Below are 21,972 nucleotides of genomic sequence, written 5' to 3'. Positions count from 1 at the left end.
GTGGGGGTTCACTTGGATGTGAAAGTACGCATCTTTCCACTGAAAAGAACCAGTCTCCTTGGCGAATTTGCGCTAGGATATGTCTGGTTGTAAGCATTCTGAATGGCCGTGACATGAGGGCCTTGTTCAGATGTCTGAGATCTAAAATGGGTCTCCAGCCACCGTCTTTCTTCGGAACGAGAAAATAACGTTTGTAAAACCCTGACTTGCTTTGTGATGCGGGGACTATCTCGATAGCCCCTTTCGCCAGCAGACATGAAACCTCGGTGCGGAGGACGTGAGCTATGGTGCTCCTTACTGTGGTTTGAATAATAGCGCGAAAGCGCGGTGGTCTGCGGGCGAACTGAAGCGAGTAGCCGCACTTTATAATGTTCATCATCCAATCTGAGACTCCGGGGATGGCCTGCCAAGCCAGAGCCCGATGAGCCAGAGGTAAAATCACATCTGACGGTAGAACGCCCAGACTTTGGGGCCCAGACCGCCGTGGGTTTATGTGAGAGAATTTGCTCGATTTGTGCTTTGTGTGGGTCGCTGTTAAAACAGTGCTTGGGTGCAGGGGTGCGTGACAGATGACGGGCCCATGTTCTGCATTTAATACTGCTCCAGCCGCCTGAACTGAAGAGGGGGCTGTGAGAAGCACTCGAGCAGTCTTCGGGGCTGGTCCGGCCGCGGCGGGACATAAACCCCTCTTTCTGCCGGCTAGGACGGCTTTTTGGGCTCATGGTCGAGCGTGAGCTTCGGCCGAGGGCCCTGGCGCTTAGGGAACGGGTACCGTTTCGCTGGCTTCAGACGCTGGCTGGTTTCAGACGCTGGGCGGGGCTGATGGACCTGCGTTGCTGTCTCTTGTGGCTGATGCATGCTCTTGGAAGCTGTGAAGCCGAACTGGAGCGCTTCGGGAGGAAGTGCTTCATAGCACTGGAAGCCTTGCTGACCGATGGGCCGAAGAGACCAGTTGTGGAGACCGGTGAGTCGAGGAAGGCGGTCTTGTCCGCGTCCCTGATCTCAGTCAAATTCAGCCATAAGTGGCGCTCCAAAACTACCAGGCTGGCCATATTACGGCCGATGGCCTGAGCGGTGGTCTTCGTTGCCCGTAGCGCCAAGTCTGTAGCACTTCTGAGGTCTCTGAAGGTGTCCGGGTCAGGGCCTGACTCGTCCATAGCGCGGAGGAGCTTAGCCTGGAACACCTGAAGGGTCGCCATGGCGTGTAGTGCAGAGGCGGCTTGACCGGCAGCAGAATAAGCACGGCTGGCCATAGCCAAAGTAGTCCTGCACGGCTTGGACGGGTGCGCCGCTTTTGACCTCCAACTACCTGCAGTGGGAGGGCACAAATGCGCGGCGACCGCTTCCTCAAGTGGCGGGAGTGTCACATAGCCCTTTTCCTCAGCGCCGTCAACAGTGGAGAGCATGGTAGAGGAAGAAGAGCGCAAACGCGCTGAAAAGGGCGCGCACCAGCTCTTTGTGAGCTCTTCGTGGACCACAGGGAGAAATGGAGCGGCGCGCTGGCGAGGGGCCGTCTGGCGCCCCGGCAGGTACCACTCGTCGAGGCGGCTTCTGGCAGGTTCAGCTAGTGAAAGCCAGTCGAGACCCAGTTCGTCGACAGCGCGAGACATGACACGGAAGAGTTCGGCGTCAATGCTCGCTCTGGTGTCGAGACGATCGCTCTGAGAGGGAGGGGCGGGGTCCGCGGAGCCCGACCAATCCTCACTCTCAGATGCCACCACTGAAAGTTCACATCCAGTTCCTCAGCAGATCCGCCAAAGGAAACGAGTCCCGCCGCTGCAACAGAGGGGCGTTGGTCGCTTCTGACGAACCGAACTGGAGAGGGAGGTGTAGGCGATGCACCGGAAGGACCCGCGTTCAGGGATACTCTGATCGCGCCGCTTCTTCCTATGGGGCTCGCGGGGCGCCGAAGACGGAAGGTGGGCGGGCTCACTCTCTGAAGTAGCGAGAGCGAGTCTGGATCGGAGGACAGACACAGGCATACTGTCACAGAGATGACAGCCGCCTTTAGTGAGCGCTGCATCGTGCTCAGGGCCGAGACAGATAGCGCACTGGGTGTGTCGGTCTGACACGTGCAGGGGAACCCCGCAGGAATCGCAGATGGGAAGCGGCATTTGAAACAACGCGCTTCGCGCTGTAAAAACAGCGATTTGCTCTTTTAGAAGTTGCTTTGTAAAAAGGATATTCGCCGGATGCCACAGGGAAACGCTTGCTGGCGAAGTCTGCCGACGGCGCGAAGCTGTTCCGCTGAGAGGCTGTTCTACGGCGAGGCGGCTTCTAATCCGGAGAAATCAGCGACGAGGTGAGTCTCAAAGCTGAAGGAGATAGATCTGTCATATGGCGAATTTTCTCTCAATTTATACTCTCCTGTCACGTGTAAATTGGCGCGCTTGAGTCTGGCAGGGCGCCAAGCGCTCCTATTGGATCGAGCGCTTCTGTTCATTTGCCATAGGTTTGTGCAGTTGCCGCAGCACAGCTAATCGGCTCACTCGCGCGAGCTATGATGTTCTCGCTGTGCAGCTGCAATGCGTTTTAAAATAAAGGCTTCAATATTCTCGAGAAAAGGAGTTTCCCACAGCGTTTACAACGCAGTACGAGAGAACGTTCTCGTAAGGGAACCATTGTTTGTGTAAATATTAGATTGGGTCCATCTACTAGAAAAGGCAATCAGTCAATTTTATGGCATTTAATGGTATATGAAAGCGGCAGTTTCGAGGAAAACTAAGTAAAGTTCCTTTAGACTGTCCTGTTAGCTGTTATTTACTTTCTTCATAAATGTAGCTATATTTAATTGATATTGGTAATGGTTTACTTTGTAAAAGTAACTTGTAAAATAAATTTGTTCAGTAAAAGTACTTACCTCAGAAAAAACCCCAGCTGGCGTCTAGCCATAGCAATCCACTCTCTCTCAGCAGGGACGTCCGTTATGAGCGCGCACCCGACACGTGATGTCACACAAACCTCAGTTTACATTCTGCCAGGTTGTTGCGCGGGCTTTGCACGCGAGCAACAATAACAATTTTGTGAGGTGTAAGCAAAGTTTATATATATACATATATAACATAATATTCAAAATAAAATAAAAATACATTTATATCACCACAATGTTTTACCTGGCATAAAAAAAAAAATATTGCCTGTATGGGAACCAGTTGTGAATATATTTTTTTATTTTTTATTGGAGAAAATGCTAATATAAAAATTACTCTGGTCTCTCATTAAGAACTAATTTTAAATCCTTCCATCCACGTTTTTTTATTTATTATTATTATTCAACTTTTAAACATCCAGTGTGTAGATTCATAATTTTCATCTGCAGAACAAGATGGGGGGAAAAAACTATAAAACATTATCATATGATATTTTAATATGCCTAAAACATACGCATATACACACTCCAAGAAATCTGTCTTCTTCATTTACAGTAGCACTACTGCTTCTGCGTAAACAGTAAAGTACTGCAAATTCCCATATACAGTAAGTTACTATAAATTTCATAAAAATAGCCCCAATGCAGTGCATATTACAGTAATTAACCGTAGATAATATAAATGGTATTTTACTGGGCTTTTTTGCGGTAAGTAACTGTAAAATTACAGCAAAGTCTAACAGTGTAGATTGACCGGTAAACCGACAGCTCCACTTTGCAGCTCAGCTCCTTCTTCACCACGACAGACCGGTACATCGACCACATTACTGCAGAAGCTGCACCGATCCGTCTGTCAGTCTCCCGTTCCATCCTTCCCTCACTCGTGAACAAGACCCCAAGATACTTGAACTCCTCCACTTGAGACAGGAACTCTCCACCAACCTTAAGTGGGCAAGCCACCTTTTAAAATGATGATTACTTTAAATGATTTCATTTTACTTTTAGGGCGGACTGTGCAGCGCTAGTAACAATATATTTAGATGACATTAAAATATCACTCCCAGTTGCATCATAATCACAGCTGTGCAAAGTGAGAATTTATTTTCACAGTAAAGCTGTCTGAGTGTGGTGTCACATGCTGGCTTGTTTTAAGAGAGAGAGTTTTGCCAGAGAGAGAGAGAGAGAGAGAGAAATATACTGATCTGTTTACATGCAGACCACCAGAATACCTTTTTTTTGTTGCACAAAATCTGTTTAAGTAGCCTATGCACTCTTTAAGCGGCACATTTTAAATCTCGTATACACGCGTGTGTCGTCAGTAAAAGCAACTTTCTCCACACTTTTGCGTTAGCCCAGTGTTCCCCAACCCACAGCACTGCACATTTTAGAGATCTCCCTAATCAAACACACCTGATTCAACTCATCAGCTCATTAGTAAAGACTCCAAGACCTCAAATATGTGTGTTAGATATGAAAGATATCAAAAATGTGCAGTGTTAGGAGTACTCCTGGACCAGGATTGGGAACCACTGCGTTAGCCTATACAGCAGGGCTATTCAATTAGCTTAATTCGAGGGCCGGATTATCAAATTGAAACGTTGAGGTGGGCCGGTGGATTGGTTTGGGGTTTAGCTTATTTATTGAAACATAACAGTTTCAATAAATAAGCTAAAGTAACCCTAAAAAAGTATGGTATTTACTTGGAAATGTGGTACCCAACAGTATATGCAGATATATAAAACCATAATAAATAAAAACTTGATAATTTACAGCTGTGTAGTGTACAACTATTTTCCTTGGAACAAATAAATAAATTATACAAACTTGTAGCTGTTGGTGAGAAATAATAATAATTTTATTTATAATTGTTATGCTTAAATGAAAATATTCTGACAGTGAGACTTGATAACCACAGGCTACTCACTCCCACTGTATAAAAAATGCCTAAACACAAGTTAAAAACTATACGCACCTTTACAAATAAACTGACATTTCATAACAAACATTAATTATATATTCCTCAACCCCCCTAATAAATCTAATGCAATATAAATCACTATATTTACTATTATACTGTATAATATTATAGTAAATATATATGTTTATTTATTTATTACTACATAGAATATTCAATATAAATATTGCACATTTCTGCCCAACCCATGGTAAATTACTACAGTACATTCATGGTAAATGTTTGTAAGGGTGATTAGGGGATTTAAAGTCTTCTAATTTCGTTCATGCCACAATGTTTCTCCTGCTTTCCTCATCAGTCTTGTTGGGAATGTTGAGGCTGTTTCATCCGATTTAATACCAGTTAAATCATCTAGTGATTTGTGGTTTGCTTCCCACTGGTTGTTGCAACGCTGTTTAATAATAGTGTCTGGGACCGGGAGTAAACGCAACTATTTGTTGTTACTGTACTGACCGAGAAACCGCTTCAGTTGATTCAGTGACGGAGCGGTCCGAATGAATCCGAATAGTTTTAGACCGTTACTGACCGGCCACTTTGACGCTCTCGCCGGCGGCAGTGTGAACGCAAGCGCGTTTAGAAAGAATCGAACCAAAAGAATGATTCATTCACGAATGATTGGTATCGCTGGTTCAGTCGACATAAATTCGCGACACATATAATAACTGCTGAAATATTCGCACGTAAAACGTTTCTCAGGTCAATCGGAGCGAGTATCAAACTAAATTAGCCGCACCGCCAGGAAAAGAGGAGGAGGAAGGTTGGTGCCGTTGGGCCGGATGGAGATGATCGGCGGGCCGCCAATTGAACAGCCCGGCTATACAGGGTGCTTCTGAAATGGAAGGCTGTTTAGTAAGGCTGCATATCTCGTCGAAGGTCGTCTCAATTTGAAGGATCCTTGGAAGACAGCCAATTAGTTTCTCGTCCTTCATTTAGCTAATTTTTTAGTGTATCCATCACTCCCTTTAATCACCCACAATCTTTTGCACACATTCCAATTCACGAAAAATAACTAACAGAAAACAGGTTGGCGCCAAGCTTGTTTGAGATCATCATGAAATGTAAGACAACATTTTTTTTTTTTTTTAGAGATGAAGGCATACATGTTATCTTTTGTTTTGATGAAAATATTTATTACTTAACTAAACTGTGAAACATGTATGCTCAGTTTCTGTTATTTTGTTTGCCCTGGTTCACTAATTAGTCTAGTTGGTGTTTATTCCCAACACATGTTCTGTTTACCTCTTGTGTTTATAAGCCCTGAGTTATCCTTAATTCCTTGTCCTGTATGTCAATGTTTGTTGTGGTTGTGTTCTTCCGAGTTGTATTCATTATTAAAGACTATTTCCTCAATCTCCTTTATCATACGAGTTGTGACTACAGCCTCCTGTGACATCTGCCAATAATGTATTAGGATGCAGCCGGTTCCGTTTGAGAAGCACCCTATTTGTTCTCCAACGTTTTCCCACATGTGCACTCCCTTAAAAAGGTCGCTTGCATTTAATGTCACAACAAGCAGTGTTCTCTGGCAGAAACTCAAGTCATAAACACTGCTCTTATGGTGTAAGGTTCACGTTTACATGATGTTTGCTACACTACTTTTTTTTTTTTAAACCATCTTTCAACATGTGTTACTGCCTTACCCTAAATCACCATGGTAAGCCTAAAATAATTATTTATAATTAGATGTTGAGACTGTAAGGAATTATAGTCTGCTCTGATCCAACTTTCACTCCAATATATATATAGGCCTATATTTAAATATGCTCCTTCCCTAAAAAGAGCTTATTTATCATAGAGACAATTCCTTCTGATCTCAGTAATATGTAGGCCTAAATAGTATCACCGGAGTGGGGCCGTAGCTAGAGGATTTGGGGCCCCCTGAAAAAATATGGATGTGGGCCTCCACTACCCTCCACCAATACCATATACTCAATAGATGAGCATGGAGGCCCGCATATAACAGAAGATGGTGATGTTGTTGTAAAAAAAATATTTTACTTTATTGTAAAAGTTAAATGTTTATATAAAATTGCAATTAATAAAAACTAACAAAAAGCAAGAAATTGTTAAATAATAATAAAACCAATTCAAAAAAAAGTAACAGCAAAATAATGTTTTTTCAGTCTGACTTTTTTCAGTCTGTTATAATTCATAAATCAAAAAGTAAACATTTAGAAATTGACAAGAATGCAGTCAAGTTTAAAAATAAAATCATTCATTGTCTTATTTTTTTATTAAAGACATTATGAAACTGGTAATATTATTAAATAAAGCTAATAAATGTATTCATTCAAGTGCAGTGTGTTGCAGGCTATTCGTGTTTTCTTAATGTAATAAATCAGTAACATCATCAGTATTCGACAGTTACCCGGCAGGCTAGACGGTAGTTTTACGGTAGTTTTCCCAGCGAAATAACAATACAACCTGTCTTTAAGAACGTCTTGATCGAATGGGATACAACAACTCTCCTGGCCTCCCTCTCCTTCTTTTCATGGCGTTTCTGGTACCCTGATTTATGTTTTCTTTTCCCCGACATTTTTCAGTCAATTAGTCTCCTGCTCTTCCACCAAGTTCATCGTTAACTTCAGCCAGCTGCCGCCTCAACTCTGATTGGTTCTGTTCACGAGCTGGGGTGGGACCACTGATGTATATAATGACGGTGGGACTTACAATTTTATTGGGTCCATCTGATGTTTGTCACTGACTGAATAATTAATCTATAGCCTACTTTAGATCGGACTAAACCATTTTTTAGGGCGGTAAGAGAAGCAGATATTAGGAAAATAATTTTAACCAAATTGCATGTTTTTGTGGTTTTCATTTAAATCTCAGGCATAACCTACAACTAATATTAATATCAGAATTATTCATACAACAGGGGCTGTATGAGTGTGGTTGTGTGTGGTTATGTGATCAGTGATCACTGAAAGCGTGGGAGCGGCAGCGGGCAATCAAGAACCATCCTGAATACAGGGATTTCAAACAATCTTATTATCACCTTAACATTTGGCTGTTCTTATTTGAAAGAATATCGAAGATGTGGGAACAGAAGGCTATCACTTTCATTGTTATCCTCAGTTTACATTTAAGACTCAGACAGAGCTTCATTTACATGCTGAGAGGGAAGACGGATGTGATCAAATGTTTGAGCAGAGATTGTTATCTGTTCATTCTGACGCCAGTGAACGCAAAGTGCTTCGTGTACTTTTGCCACTGCTATGCGCTGTAATAAACTTCATTTTTGAGATCTTCGACGTCCACATAATTTTTTTCTTACAGGACGGATTTTGTGGGAAAATGCAAACTTTTGCCACTCGTCCATGCCTGTTTACGTCATATAAAGAAAAGAAGACGGATGTGGATAGAGTCCAAAAAGATTTTTTTTCGGTAACATTTTATTTTAAAGTGTCCCTGTAGTTACTATAATAACTATAAATTATGCATAAATACATAAATAACCGTAACCCTATAGTAAGTAGCCTACATGCAGTTAATTAATACTCAGTACTTAAATGTATAATTACACTGAAACAAGGACATCTTTTTTTTTTTTTTTTTAAATAAACACTTGCAATTCTCACGAAATCAGTGATTTAGTTGACTTTCACAATGTTTTATCTCTTAATTTAGCAGTTATCCACTATTTTACCATTAAATTGTGCTGTACAGTTGTGGTCTACGAAAATTTCTTCGAGAAAAGGTTACAGGAAGTCTGTGATGTCACAAAAAGAAAGACACAGAGGTGTACAGTATAATCTTGCAGTAGTTTAACAAGGCAAGCCAATCACTCAAAGACTGGGGAGACGATGATGATTATTTGGATTTCTGTCATGCTTCTAAGTGAGATGTGTAAGTGTAGAATATTTATCTAAATGCGTTACTTGATTGTCAATGATTTTCTTTAATAGACAATGTTAAGTCACCTCCAATTTTCAGATACTTATTTAAATGCTATTTTATCCCTGCATAGAACTTTTCTACATAATCATTTTGTCATCCGCAGTGATTTTATTCAAATAATTTATTACCTTAAACAATTTTCTTTGTTATGCATATAGAATTGTATTTATTTGCCTATTGAAAAAATTAAATGTTAAACATCTCGTAAATTAATTCCATAGTTTAAGTCTTTTGGGGCTTTATAAACTTAAAAATACTTTAAATTTAAATTTAAGATGAGATGCATGTTTTCACAATGACATGGTTTTGTGAAGTGAGACTAAAGCTTTCTCATACAGATGAATTAACATTATTTTCTTATTTACTCTTTTTCTCCGTATAGACTCAACACATTCAGAGATGGTTTCTCAACCGGATCGAGTAATGGTGGTCTCTATTGGGGACGATGTTACTCTGCGTTGCTTTTTTCTGAAAGATCACAGTGATCCAATTTCTTGGTACAAGCAAAATTCTGGACAGCAACCACAAGTAGTTGCAATGGTGCAGAAATTAGCCAAAAACCCTCATTTTTTCAACACTTCTGAATCCTCACGTCTTAGCATTGAGACAGACTCAAGCAAATGTCATTTAACGATTTCAAATGTCACTTCATCTGATGAAGCAATGTATTATTGTGGCTGGAGAAAGTATGAAACAATTTTTGCTAAAGGCACATATTTAGCTTTAAAAGGTTTGTGTTTTTATCCTTGAGTAAATTTATTGAAGATTCAAATGTGATGTAGCCTAGTCAACTTTTAATATTTTATTTCTTACAACCATTATTTTAAGAAAAAAAAAGAAAAGAAAAAAAAATCCACAGTAAACAAATAAATTTGGACACTGTGAATAGAGTCTATTTGAGAGATTATTATGATTATTTGCAATATTACATTCTAAATTATTTTATATTCTAAAATCATCAGAAAAATAAGACCTTTGATTAAACATGTGACTGTATATTTCAGATATAGTCCTCTGCATAAAATGTATCCATGTCTATTTAGGGTCACAAAACAACCAACATAAATCCAACGTGTCTGTTCTTCAGCATCCCGAATCAGAGACGGTCCACTCTGGAGACACCGTGACCCTGATGTGCTCTGTGCTGTCTGAATACAACACCGCTGATATCAGAATGTTCTGGTTCAGATCTGAATCCGGAAAATCAGAAATCCTCTACACTCAGAATAAGAGTGTGACTGATTCTGCTCAGAACTGCACATTCAGTCTGTCCAAGAACATAGTCAGTCAAGTGGACACTGGCACTTATTACTGTGCTGTAGTCACTTGTGGAAAAATTCTGTTTGGAAATGGGACAAAATTAAATATGGGTAAGTGCCTAATTATTCTCTTTTCAGGCATTTTACTATTTTGTAGGAAACATTATAATATTTCGTTTCATAATAAATGGTTGAGTTGCTCTTTTTAAATAATATTATTTTTTGACGAAGAAAACAGACAAAATAGAGAGCATCTCTATGGCAATTAACAAAATATGGGGAATGTCTGTGTATACCAAAAAGCAAACGGTATATTTAAATGCATGTAATATTATATTCATGCAAGTCTTTTAAATATATAATATAAATGATAAATGTACATCTCCACACCACATCACAATGTGTTTTGTCTTACTGTCCTACAGTAAAGCCAGTGGATCCTCTGGTGATGATCTTGGGTGTGTTATTGGGTGTTTGTGTGGTTGTGATCACTGCACAAGCTATTTTAAGTCATAAAAAGGAAAAATATTACTGCAACAAAGGTGAGCATTTTGATTTAATTTGTCTCTTAAAATGATTAGTAATAATGACTAGTAAAACACAATTGTAGGAAGTTTTTTTCCTTGATCTGACCTATTCAAATCTTTATTTAGATATTACCACATGGCGCAAAGTTTTTTTTTTTTATATCTGGCCAAATCTTTTTTTATACCACAGGCTTCCAATATAACATGTTTTTTTTTTTGTCTTTCAACCAGAAAATGGGCTAAAAGACACTGAAAAAGAACACCCCAACAGTCAGGTGTGCATCATAAATTAATTTTGATGAATTGTTTCATGTATTTAATAAGATAATATGGTAACATTTTACAATAAGGTTCCATTAATTAATGTTAGTTAATGCATTAACTGACATTGAAAAATAAACATTAACTGACATTTAAAATTTGCAATAAATTTGTTACAGTATTGTTTTTTTTTTATATTTGTTAACGTCAGTTAATAAAAGGACAACTGTTCCTTGTTATTGTTAGCTCAGGTCTATTAAATAATATTAACAAAGATTAATAAATAATTTAGAAGTATTTTTATAGTTCATGTTAACTAACATAGTTAACTAATGTTAACAAATGGAACCTTATTGTAAAGTGTTACCGATAATTTGTTATTATGCAATTATTGAATTTTAATTTTCTAATTTAATTTAATTTAATTTTGTACAAATTGTACATTACATTACATACGTTGGGTTTTCATGTTTTACGGGGACTTTCCCTAGACGTAATGGTTTTTATACTGTACAAACTGTATATTCTATCTCTTTACACTAACCTTACCCATCACAGAAAATATCTTGGGTTACTTGACTGTAACCCTGTTTCCTGAAAAAGCGGGAACGAGATGCTGCGCTTGATTTGAATTGCTATAAGGGAAAAACGTCTTCGTTTGACCGGTTGTGAACACGTGTGTTGTGTGTGCGCACAAACACGAGAACGGCCTCAGACGTGAGCCTGGGATGTCTACTCAAGGACGTGAGAGCCCATAGTACGTAAACATCCAAACTATAGAATTTAATAAATGTGTGCATAGAGGACCAGCCTGCCACATCACATACTTGCTGCAAGGGGATGCCTCTTGCTAAAGCCCTGGAGGATGCAACCCCCCTGGTAGAATGAGCCCTAACGCCTAGAGGCAAAGCTTGACCGCACACCTCATAGGCTAGAGCAATAGCATCCCTCACCCAATGCAACATATTTTGCTTTGTGGCGGCCGTCCCGCGGTTACGGCCCCCAGAACAAATTAACAGCTGCTCTGACTTGCGCCACTGGCTAGTGCGGTGGACATAAATTGGAAGAGCACGAATTGGACGCAGTAAGTGGAGTTTCTCCTGCTCCGGTGTAATGAACGGCAGAGGGCAGAAGGCTTCAAGAATGACCAGATGTACGGTCGAAAATGGAACTTTTGGAAGATAGTTGGATGAGGGTGCAAAATAGCCTTGATCAGCCTAGGGGCAGTCTAAACAGGATGGTGAAAAAGACAAGAGCCTTCAAATCCCCTATCATCTCTAGTGACGAGATAGCCATAAGGAAAAACATCTGTAGAGTCAGAAGCTTGACCGGCGCTGACTCTAGTGGTTCAAAGGGGTTGAAGCGGGCGATCAGAGGGTGTTTCCCCACCATAAGCATGGATTTTAGAAAGGGCACGAAGCATTTTGCGTGTGCCCTTACCCTTATTTGCCTCTGGGGATTAGCCCTTGGACGAAATCCATCCAAATCGGTATCACCGTGGACACAGCTGCCATAAGACCTAGAACTCTTTGAAAGTGATGGAAAGTAATTTCCTGACCTAGCCTAATATCGATCATGGTGTTTAAGATGGACTCGACACGTGAGGGAGATAGTTGTGCCCGCATGGTGACCGAATCCCTTACAACCCCTAAATACATAGTTCTCTGGGACGGAGAGAATGCTTTTCTTGGCGTTGAGTCTCAACCCCAGATACACAAGATGAGACGACATCCAATGTTGGAGTGTAAGTTTTTGATTATGGGACAAAATCAACCAGTCGTCTATGTAATTTAAAATGGGGATGTCCTGACATCGCAATGGAGCCAAAGCAGCATCCATGCATTTTGTGTATGTGCGGGGTGATAAGGCTAGGCTGAATGGAAGGCTAGGCTGAACGTCTATTTATAGCCTCTGACGTGTGCATTCCAATGACGTCATCATCAGAGGTTAAGGAAAATTTGTAGGAGTGTTTGCTATCACAACTGGTCAAAGAAAGACGGTTTCCCCCATAGAGCTTAAAATCAAGCACAGCATTGAGAGTAGCTTTTGAAATGGAACTTACATTTTCAAAAAACATCATTCTGTATGATTTATAAGCTAGTTTCCTCATGGGGACCTCAATTTAGGTCTCCACGGTGACACAAGTCCTCATGAGTCTGTGTGCATTCAGGGTGAAGTCCACACCGGAATAGAAAAGCATGTTCACACACACACACACACACACACACACACACACACACACACACACACACACACACACACACACACACACACACACACACACACACACACACACACACACACACACACACACACACACACACACACACACACACACACACACACACACACACACTTTTTCATAATTTCCTTTAATCGAATCTTTCTTTCTATGGCTCTCATAGGACCATGATGCAGTGGAATTGAGTTATGCTGCATTGAAATTTAAGGAGGGAAAAAACAGAAGAGTCCGAAGGAAGGGGGAAACACCTCAAGAGGGTTTTTTCAACCAAATCAATAACCCCACTGACCATACTATAGTTGAGTACAAAAATACCTAGAATTTATTAGACTGCAAATTTAAGTTGTGCTACACTTTTTTTGTAATTCATTTACTAAGCAGTGTCTTACTTTTCGCAAATTCTATTACTCCATCTTATTTTGTAAAAATTTGTACACTCAGCATATTTAAATTCACACAATTGTGATCATTAAAACGTTATATTTTTAACAACCCCAAAACAAAATATATTGCAATCCTTTTAATGGAACATATTATAACTATTATGAATCATAATCATAATTGAAGGTCAAGTCTGCTGTTGTTCAGCTGAAGTCAAGTCAGTGTTGATTTAGTTCCGTTGGAAAGACCATACGTTATTAAATGAGCTCATTTTATTTATAAAGCAGTTCTGCAAAAAATTGTCATCGTCCAGCTATTACAATATTACTAATAATTATTGCTATTACAATCATTACACAAACAGCTGACGAGTAGATTCTATATTTGTAGAGTTGTAGAATTGTAGAATATGGCCATTTATTCCTTTTTTTGGACCGGGATGTTTCATTTGAGAATGATTGTCTTTTATTAGGCATCACTGTCCCCTCAGGATTTGATCTTGATTAGCTTCAAAAACTGGATGTATGACTCTGTAAAACAAATAAATAGATACAATAATACAAATTGGGAATTACTGTTTTATCATTATCATCTCATTATGGTGTGATTTTACAGTGATTAAAAAAATACTGAAGTACATAAGCAGCAGTTTTTGTGATGTTATTGACAGGTTCAAATGACAAGCTTCTCCGAAACATTTGTTTCTAGAAATGAGAAAATTTTGTATTTTGAAAAAGAGATTTGATGAGTACAAAAAGTTTACTTTACATCTGCATCAGGATTTTCAATATGGATGGACATGTGGTTTCTATGAGGCCGGCTGGGAATGGAAGATAAAGCTATAAATAGACAAAGATATAAATCATTTTTTGTTTATCAGTGATTAAGGACTGCCAGGTCTGCTTTTTGACCTATTATAAAGGAACAGTTATGTAGTTAAAGCACTTACCTTTAAGTTTTTATTTTTTTATTTTTTTATAAAATTTAACGATTACTCCTATTTTGAAAGGTCATTTCTTGAAAGCATTACTCATACTTTTACTGTAAGCATCATGTTTAAGATAATAAAATGACATTTATTACTTTCTGCAGAAGAAAGTGCCAAACAATGTCTAATATGCATAATGTTTTACTTGTTATATTTCTTTGCTGTTCATACATCATATGTCAAAATATGGTCTATATTTACAGATGTATTATTTGAGGTTATAGGAGTTCAGAATAGTATTGAAAAGTTATTTCACATATGGAATATATAATACAAAATATTGCAATACAGACCCTTTTCTTGTCTAATCCTGATGCAGAGACATATGATCCACACAGCACATATTCCAATAATGTTGCACTGAAAGATGACAACTGCAATCCATCTCTCTGTTGGACTTACAGCTGAAAAACAAACAGAACAGTGCAGTTATGATTTTTATTCATTTTATGACTAAAAACCACTCTTACATGCTCACTGAATTACTTAACGTAAATATTGGGGGTGTAACGACACCCTCATGTCACAATTCGATACATATCATGATACTGAACTCACGGTACGATATTATTAACATGGTAGAAGGTTCACAAAAAATTGACTGTTGATTAAAATGATACATTTTATATTACATTGTGGGTGTAAATGAATAGGCTTGGACTTGGTGCTGATAACTGAATGCACATGACAATGGTGACACCAGAATAAAAATATTCACGATTCTGAAGCTGAAAATACAGAATTATTATAGACGAATATGCTTTCACTAGATATATTTAAAACAATGTAGGCCACTTTTTACTGGTAACATGACATTTGGCATTATCAGGACACACACATATTCCCCCATTGCATTATTATACATTATATTCAACATTACTGACACTAAAACTCTAAGAACTTGAATTTTTTCCTCACAAAGAAATTTATTTTGGGTGAACTATAGACAATACATATTGTTGCATTTTTGTATTGCGATATATTGTGACATGATATATTGTTACTCTCCTAAATATAGATTTTGTTTTCATTTTAATCAACTGACAAGTTCAGTACAAACAGTCAATTTATGTTCTCGTTTAAAAATCAAGAACAAGAACTCACCTGTAGAGTTAAAGGATGATACATTAAATGCCAAAAATACTCCATTTCCAAACTCAATGTCAAAGAAAATCTCCACTCCACAGTAATAGACCCCCTCGTCCCAATGACTAGTGTTAATGATACTAAGAGAAAGTCTTTTCTTTGATCTGCTGATATTGAAGCGTGTGTTTGTATATCCTTTATAAAAAATGGGATCAGCAATTGCTCTCGCCTTAACGACAGCACATGGCCGCTGGCCCTTGATTTGCTTGTACCAAAACATATCATAGATAGTGTAGTTTTCAGTGAAAAAGCATTGCAGAGTCACATTGGCACCAGATTCAACCGTGATAACAGAGTCTGGCTGATGGAGATGCGTGCAGTGCATACAATCTGAAACAAACAAATTAAAAAACATTCACACAAGCATTTCAGTACCTTTAAAAATGAAGCCGAACACCGTAAAAAAAAAGTCACTCAAATACAACAAACTTGGATGTTTAAGTCATTTAAACTTAAATTACATTAAACCGACTGAATCTTGTATAACATATAAAAAAAGGTGAACATTGAATACACTTATTTTGATAGTTAAAGCAATGTGAAAACATGTCATAACTCATTGATCATAAAATGTTTTACAGTCCAGAGATAAAATTGATAATGCCACTTTTTTCAGGTTTCACAGTCTACTGCTGCTGTACAACTGAAATAGTTTAAATAGTAAAACAACACTTACACATATTAAGATAAAGCACCACAACCGCCTGGATAATCTGGAAAAACATCATACATTCATATAACGAAACATGAGACATGATATAACACCTCATTTGCTGCTGTGGGCTTCCTGTTTGACCTGTGAGAGATCTTTGCAGCCATTGGTCTCTGATCAAAGTGTGGTGGAGGTGTTCAATGGAAACCACAAGTTTCCATTGCACATATATTATTAAATATAAAGGCTATGCGTTTTCTTTACTATTCAACCTTGGACTGAAATATGAAGTTAATGTATGAAGTTAAAATTAAATAGAACTCAGTTACCTCACTGAGAAGAAACAAAAGCTTAAATATGAAAACATAATCTTTGTTAAAAATAAAAATAAAAAAGAAAGAAAGAAAAAGTGTTGTAGGCCATTATATGTTTAGGAATGGTCTTGAAAAAAAAGTATACTGTTATTTTTTTGTTATTTTTAGAACTGATATATCTGCACAAATTACAGGGTGTCCATAAATAAAAAGTAAAACTAGAGAGGCCCTTTGTCTGGTGTTGACTGCTGGTAATGCAAACGCTAACACCATTTGTCATGTTAAGGGCATCTCTGGGGTCAAGCATGCAAACCCTGAGTCATCCAGCAGCCTCCAAGGACACACTCATGTGGATGAGAAGCTGCCGTCTGAGCCAGGGAGGTTCAGCAGGTTGTGATGTTTATCTGGTGTGGCAGATCTTTCAGTGTTCACTGGAAAAATAGATTCATAATTCATCTGAAAATGCTCTGGAAATATTATTAAGTGCAGAAACTGTTAAAGGCATTTTTGCATCTCTTATATCTTTTTTTACCATTTTGCCCATCCAATCTCCAGTTTAATACATGAACATTTTAAATAAACTTTCACATAATCATATTGTAGGAATAGCCTACAATTTTAATTATTGTCTAATTTTGCACATTTTATTAAATATATACAGTATATATTTTCCCAGTCGTTTTCATTTTGTAAGTTTTGCTGCCCTCAGAAGGTGAACTCTGAGATTGCAGGTAATGACAAACCAATCGGTTCGGTGATATGCCTAATTCCCAAACTCTACAACGGGAGCATTTAAGTCAGTAGACGTTTCAGTTTTAAAGCGCTTTAAATATAACTGTTTAATGGTAATTTATATAAACATCATCATTTGACAATACACTCTGTGAAGGCCTGAACTAATTTACACTTTTTCACAGAAGTATGGTGTGAAAACAAACCTACATCACAGATACAGAGCCTACATCACAGAAAAGACCAAATCACATTAGAAATCCTGCTTCAAAGGTTAAATTCATGTTTTGAACTTCTGACAGCAAACATTTTCTTTGAGGTAGGCCTACTATGGCAAGTTTTTTTAGCTTAAATTGTACCCAGCGTTACTTGTCGTAATTGCATTTTTACTATTAAGAATTCAATTAGAGAGCTCTACAATTCAATTCTTACTAGTAGCAATTACAATTACTGAGCTCTCTAATTCAATTATTACTAGTGACAATTCCAATTGGAGAGCTCTCCAATTCAGTTGTTACTATTAAGAATGCAATCGCAGAGCTCTTTAATTCATTTACATATCTTTAATTCGTTTTTTTACTAGTAAAAACTCAATTAGAGAGCTCTGTAATTGCATTCTTACTAGTAATAATTTAATTAGAGAGCTCTGTAATTGTAATTGTTACCAGTAATAATTGAATTGTAGAGCTCTCTAATTGGAATTGTTACTAATAATAGTTGAATTAGAGAGCTCACTAATTGTAATTCTTACTAGTCAAAATTCAATTGTAGAGCTCCGTAATTAAAAATGAATGGAAGTCAATGGAGACATATGAGTTTACTACAACTAGTAAAAATTCATTTGTAGAGCTCTCTAATTGGAATTGTTACTAGTAAGAATTGAATTAGAGAGCTCAGTAATTGTAATTCTTACTAGTAATAATTGAATTAAAGAGCTCTCTAATTGTAATTTTTACTAGCAATAATTTAATTAGAGAGCTCTCTAATTGTAATTGCTATTAGAATTGAATTGTAGAGCTCTCTAATTGAATTCTTACTAGTAAAAATGCAATTACGACGAGTAACGATGCACAATTTAAGCTAAAATGACTTTCCATAGGCCTACATGCTTCTTATGCAATAGCCTAAAATAGTGCACAGAAATGTGGAAACAACTAACTTGAGTTTAGCCAGGATATAAAAACTATTGCACTACTAATAGGCTACACTACTTAACAACCAATAACTATCACTATCTGCCCAAAAATGGTAAACCACCAGTGTATAGTTAAACAATAAACAATCTACTAGACAACAGCCGTTTGACTCTTAGTGCTGGGAGAGAAGTTCAAAGCATCAACTTTAAAAGGTATGGTAGGCAATTTCTTTCTTTTTTTTCTTTTCTTTTTTTTTGGTAGTAGTGTTGGGTAAGTTACTCTAAAAAAGTAATTAATTACTAGCTAGTAGCTACTAATTACATCTTCAACAGTGTAATTAGATTACTGTACTAAATACTGTAAAAGTATTGGATCACTTATTACTAATTACTTTATAAATGCCATATAAAACTCAACAAGTTGAACAGTACAAGAACAGACACAAAACCACACTTTTAATTCTTTCAAATAAACAATATACATTGCATAAATTATTACAAATTATTCTTGAACATATCAAAGTGTGTAAAGGGAGAAAGTTAACATTAAAACATTAATTTTAACATTAAGTTTTGATGTTAAATCCACTATTGTTTTATATAGAATTGTTGTCTATAAGATGCAATTACATCAGAAGTAACTGTAATTAAATTACAGAAAAATTAGGAGTAATCCCTTACTTACTTTACTGTAATTAAATTACAGTAATTAGATTACGTAGTAATTAATTACACCCAACACTGTATAAAAACATTGCCGTGTAATCAAAACGTTTTAGTTTTTTCCTGAACTGCCAAACTTTAAAATATTCTGAAAACCAATCAACATAATCTTTAAAATATTTAATGACCCGCTTAACAACACATTAAAACATTTAAATTAAAACTAAAATGCAAAACAACAAAGAATCTATCAGCAATTTTAGCATATGTTTATGATGAGGTCTCTGTTCCAGAGTGCTTCACATCAGAGTACATACACTCAATGGGGCTCTCTTCTGATTGTCCCTCACGCTCCCTGTTCTCACTGAAATGACTTATTGCAGAGTATTGTGTGTCATCTTGAACCTACAAGTAAACATAAAATCTGTTCAGCAGTGTGAGGCTTTAATATAGGCTAAAGAAATCAAACCCAGTGGGATATGGCTGCATATGATATACTTTCAATTTATACCTTGTATATTTCACATTCATCAATCACATCAAGTATATTTAAGTATATATTATATACATTTAAGTATATATTATGATACAAATCTTTGCATCTGTTAAAATTGTACCTGGTCATCTGATTGCTCAGGCTGATTTTGTGGGCCACGACTACACCCGAAAGCAATATAATTTGCTGAATAAAAAGAAGACGACAAAACTGCATATGATACTTAGTGCTACAATGTTATGTAATAAAATGACTAATGAAATTTATTATGTAGTCGGTAATGAAATAAAAGTTTCCTACTGTAAAAGTTCTGGCACGGCTCTTGATATCTCGTCATGCAAATGAAGTAGACATTTACAGCAACAGAAAGCAGTAAGGCTTCACAGAGGATCACGGTGACAGGAATCAATATGTCTTTATAACCTGAGAGATTTAAAAAAAAAAAATCTGTTAGTTTCACACAATCAAAAATAACCTTATTACATCCACAGCGAAATGACTGTAATATTCTTACACATCATCAAGATAGATGCAAAATAATACCTTTTTGACATTCCCTGCCTGTCTCACAATCTACAACAAAACACGTTTGTCAAGATAGACAGACACACAGACATTCAGATAGATACTATACACTAGTTTTACGGAATTTTACTGTTTTATTTTACAGATGTATTTTTGAAATGTGGTAAAAAAAACCTTCAAATTACAGAAATAGACTGCAAATGTTCATTTCCTGTGTAAAATTACATGAAAACCATGTAAATGTCAAGTAAATTTCTGTAATTTTACATGTTTTTTTTTTTTGGCACCCCAGCTGCCGGAATATTACCGTTTTTTTACGGGGATTTTTTTTACAGTGTAGATCTTTTAATAAATATTTTAGAGTTAAAAAGTTCCTTACTTTCGCAGGAATTATTGGAATTATTGCCTTTGGTCTGGGAGCCTGAAAAGAAAAAAAAATATTTTCAGCAAAGTCATTTCTCATGTACATTTTCCCTCTCACAAAATCATAACAATGTATCTTGATAATCAGTAAATCTTTATAAGTACCTCATTACATAAGTAGGCCTAAACACTGTTTATTTAGGCTCTAGTCTAAAACATTCAAAAATGATACTTACAAAAAAAGCTCAAAAGTAGAAGAACATAGAAGGGTCTCATTTTTAAGATGCGTTGCATTGCTGTCCAAATGTGAGATAAAACTTGAAGCCCCTCCCTTTTCCACTCCAATTTAGATGAAATGTTTCATAGCATCATGTGACTATAGTTGTATCCCACATTTATGCAAATCTAATAATATGAATACATTTTTCGTATCATACCAACATGTCACTGTTCAACATGCTTGTTCAACAAGGCATGTTTTCAATGGTCACTTTGACAAAGGACTGATCAAAACCACAAAAAGGATGTTCTGTATGATCACCCATTACCAGAAAGCACGAAATGCATTTTATTTTTAGATGTAGGCCTACATGCGCTCCATTTGAGACCACTCATTTGTTTGCTCTTTTGCAGCTCTAAATAGATGAAAAGCTCTAAACTCATTCCTATGTCTCTGGATTTTTTGTTTGTTTATTGTTCTTGTTACTCTCAGTATTTTTTGGTAATCTTTTTCTGTAATACTGTCTGAAATGCGATGACCATAAAAACCATAGGCGTACATGTTTAGACGCAATTCAAATCTGTCAGAGCACTGATAGTCTGTCTTTAAATGCCAAATCAAATACACTTATAAAATATAGATCTGCAGCTGAAAGCATCTTAATAGCACTTTATATGTGCTGTGGGTGCTGTGTACATATTCACATAGCCACAAATAACACAAGCTGCTCCTGTTGCATGTTTTCAAGATCAAAAGCTTGAAAAGATGCAAGATATTGATATCTGCCTCTCTCTCCACACGCACGCACGCACACACACACACACACACAAATTATAACCAGTTTTAGTTAACATTTTAAATATCACATTACAGGTCTCTATATATTTTTGGTTGTGGTTTGCTATTGCTCTGATCTCATGCAAGTGACAGGTTGACATCATCAGAGAAGAGATTGCAAAGATTAAACAAATAATGATGTGCCCGAATAATTAATTTATAATAAATACTGCAACATTCCATAAAACAACAAAATGTTTTCATTTTTTAATCATTTTGATTTCATGGTGTTTTGAAACAGGCATTGCACATTGAGTGGTAATAGCAATTATGGCCTCTAGATGGCACCTTAACCTTTCTTGTCTATATTAACCGTGCAATTGGTTTGGCAGGTACTGACAGTTTCTCCATCCATGCAACTTTTTCAGAAGGCTACATTTAAACAGTCTGAATCTTTTTCTTTTTTCTAGCAAACGTTCAAATGTCAATTGCTCAGTCAGCGCTCACCTCTGGTGCATTTGGTGTTAGTGGAGAGTTTTTCTTGCCT

At 37.3% G+C, this 21,972-nt stretch overlaps 2 protein-coding genes and 1 long non-coding RNA gene across 5 annotated transcripts; 1 reads left to right on the top strand and 2 right to left on the bottom strand.

Moving 5' to 3' along the window:
- Positions 1–8,570: 8,570 nt before the first annotated feature.
- nitr13 (novel immune-type receptor 13) lies at positions 8,571–14,023 on the top strand. 2 transcript variants are annotated; one of them, XM_084429599.1, is made up of 6 exons: positions 8,571–8,693; positions 9,127–9,474; positions 9,788–10,114; positions 10,429–10,545; positions 10,762–10,805; positions 13,197–14,023. In XM_084429599.1, exons 1-6 carry the CDS (start codon positions 8,651–8,653, stop codon positions 13,350–13,352), a joined length of 1,035 nt encoding a protein of 344 aa, XP_084285725.1. In that variant the 5' UTR covers positions 8,571–8,650; the 3' UTR covers positions 13,353–14,023. The 2 variants fall into 2 exon arrangements, with proteins under 2 accessions (XP_084285725.1, XP_084285726.1); XM_084429600.1 differs by lacking the exon at positions 13,197–14,023 and adding an exon at positions 11,350–11,503.
- LOC311303244 lies at positions 13,669–16,353 on the bottom strand. The gene is made up of 5 exons (XR_014629737.1): positions 16,225–16,353; positions 15,507–15,878; positions 14,696–14,806; positions 14,183–14,253; positions 13,669–13,944 (listed from the first exon to the last, which is right to left on the bottom strand). It is a non-coding gene; the product is annotated as an uncharacterized lncRNA (long non-coding RNA).
- A 2,285-nt stretch (positions 16,354–18,638) lies between these two features.
- On the bottom strand, positions 18,639–20,913 carry LOC311304085 (uncharacterized protein). 2 transcript variants are annotated; one of them, XM_084430950.1, is made up of 6 exons: positions 20,665–20,897; positions 20,445–20,486; positions 20,084–20,113; positions 19,841–19,963; positions 19,662–19,726; positions 18,639–19,449 (listed from the first exon to the last, which is right to left on the bottom strand). In XM_084430950.1, the coding sequence occupies exons 1-6, from the start codon at positions 20,720–20,722 to the stop codon at positions 19,315–19,317; spliced, it is 453 nt and encodes a 150-aa protein (XP_084287076.1). In that variant the 5' UTR covers positions 20,723–20,897; the 3' UTR covers positions 18,639–19,314. The 2 variants fall into 2 exon arrangements, with proteins under 2 accessions (XP_084287076.1, XP_084287077.1); XM_084430951.1 differs by lacking the exon at positions 20,084–20,113 and having other exon boundaries at positions 20,665–20,913.
- Between the last annotated feature and the right edge of the window lie 1,059 nt (positions 20,914–21,972).

The sequence above is a fragment of the Rutilus rutilus genome (genome assembly GCF_951802725.1).
Source record: "Rutilus rutilus genome assembly, chromosome: 14".
Lineage (NCBI taxonomy): Eukaryota > Metazoa > Chordata > Actinopteri > Cypriniformes > Leuciscidae > Rutilus > Rutilus rutilus.
This window is presented reverse-complemented; position numbering and strand designations above follow the sequence as displayed.

What these genes read in the sequence shown, in the direction of transcription:
- nitr13 (XM_084429599.1), top strand. Translation starts at nt 8,651, where the DNA reads ATGATGATTATTTGGATTTCTGTCATGCTTCTAAGTGAGATGT. An exon ending in AAAATATTACTGCAACAAAG is followed by an intron (nt 10,546 to 10,761) that starts GTGAGCATTTTG and finishes TCTTTCAACCAG; the next exon opens with AAAATGGGCTAAAAGACACT. An exon ending in AAGAACACCCCAACAGTCAG is followed by an intron (nt 10,806 to 13,196) that starts GTGTGCATCATA and finishes TGGCTCTCATAG; the next exon opens with GACCATGATGCAGTGGAATT.
- LOC311304085 (XM_084430950.1), bottom strand. Translation starts at nt 20,722, where the DNA reads ATGCAACGCATCTTAAAAATGAGACCCTTCTATGTTCTTCTACTTTTG. An exon ending in TTCCAATAATTCCTGCGAAA is followed by an intron (nt 20,114 to 20,444) that starts GTAAGGAACTTT and finishes GTTTTGTTGTAG; the next exon opens with ATTGTGAGACAGGCAGGGAA. An exon ending in CTGAGCAATCAGATGACCAG is followed by an intron (nt 19,450 to 19,661) that starts GTACAATTTTAA and finishes GTTTACTTGTAG; the next exon opens with GTTCAAGATGACACACAATA.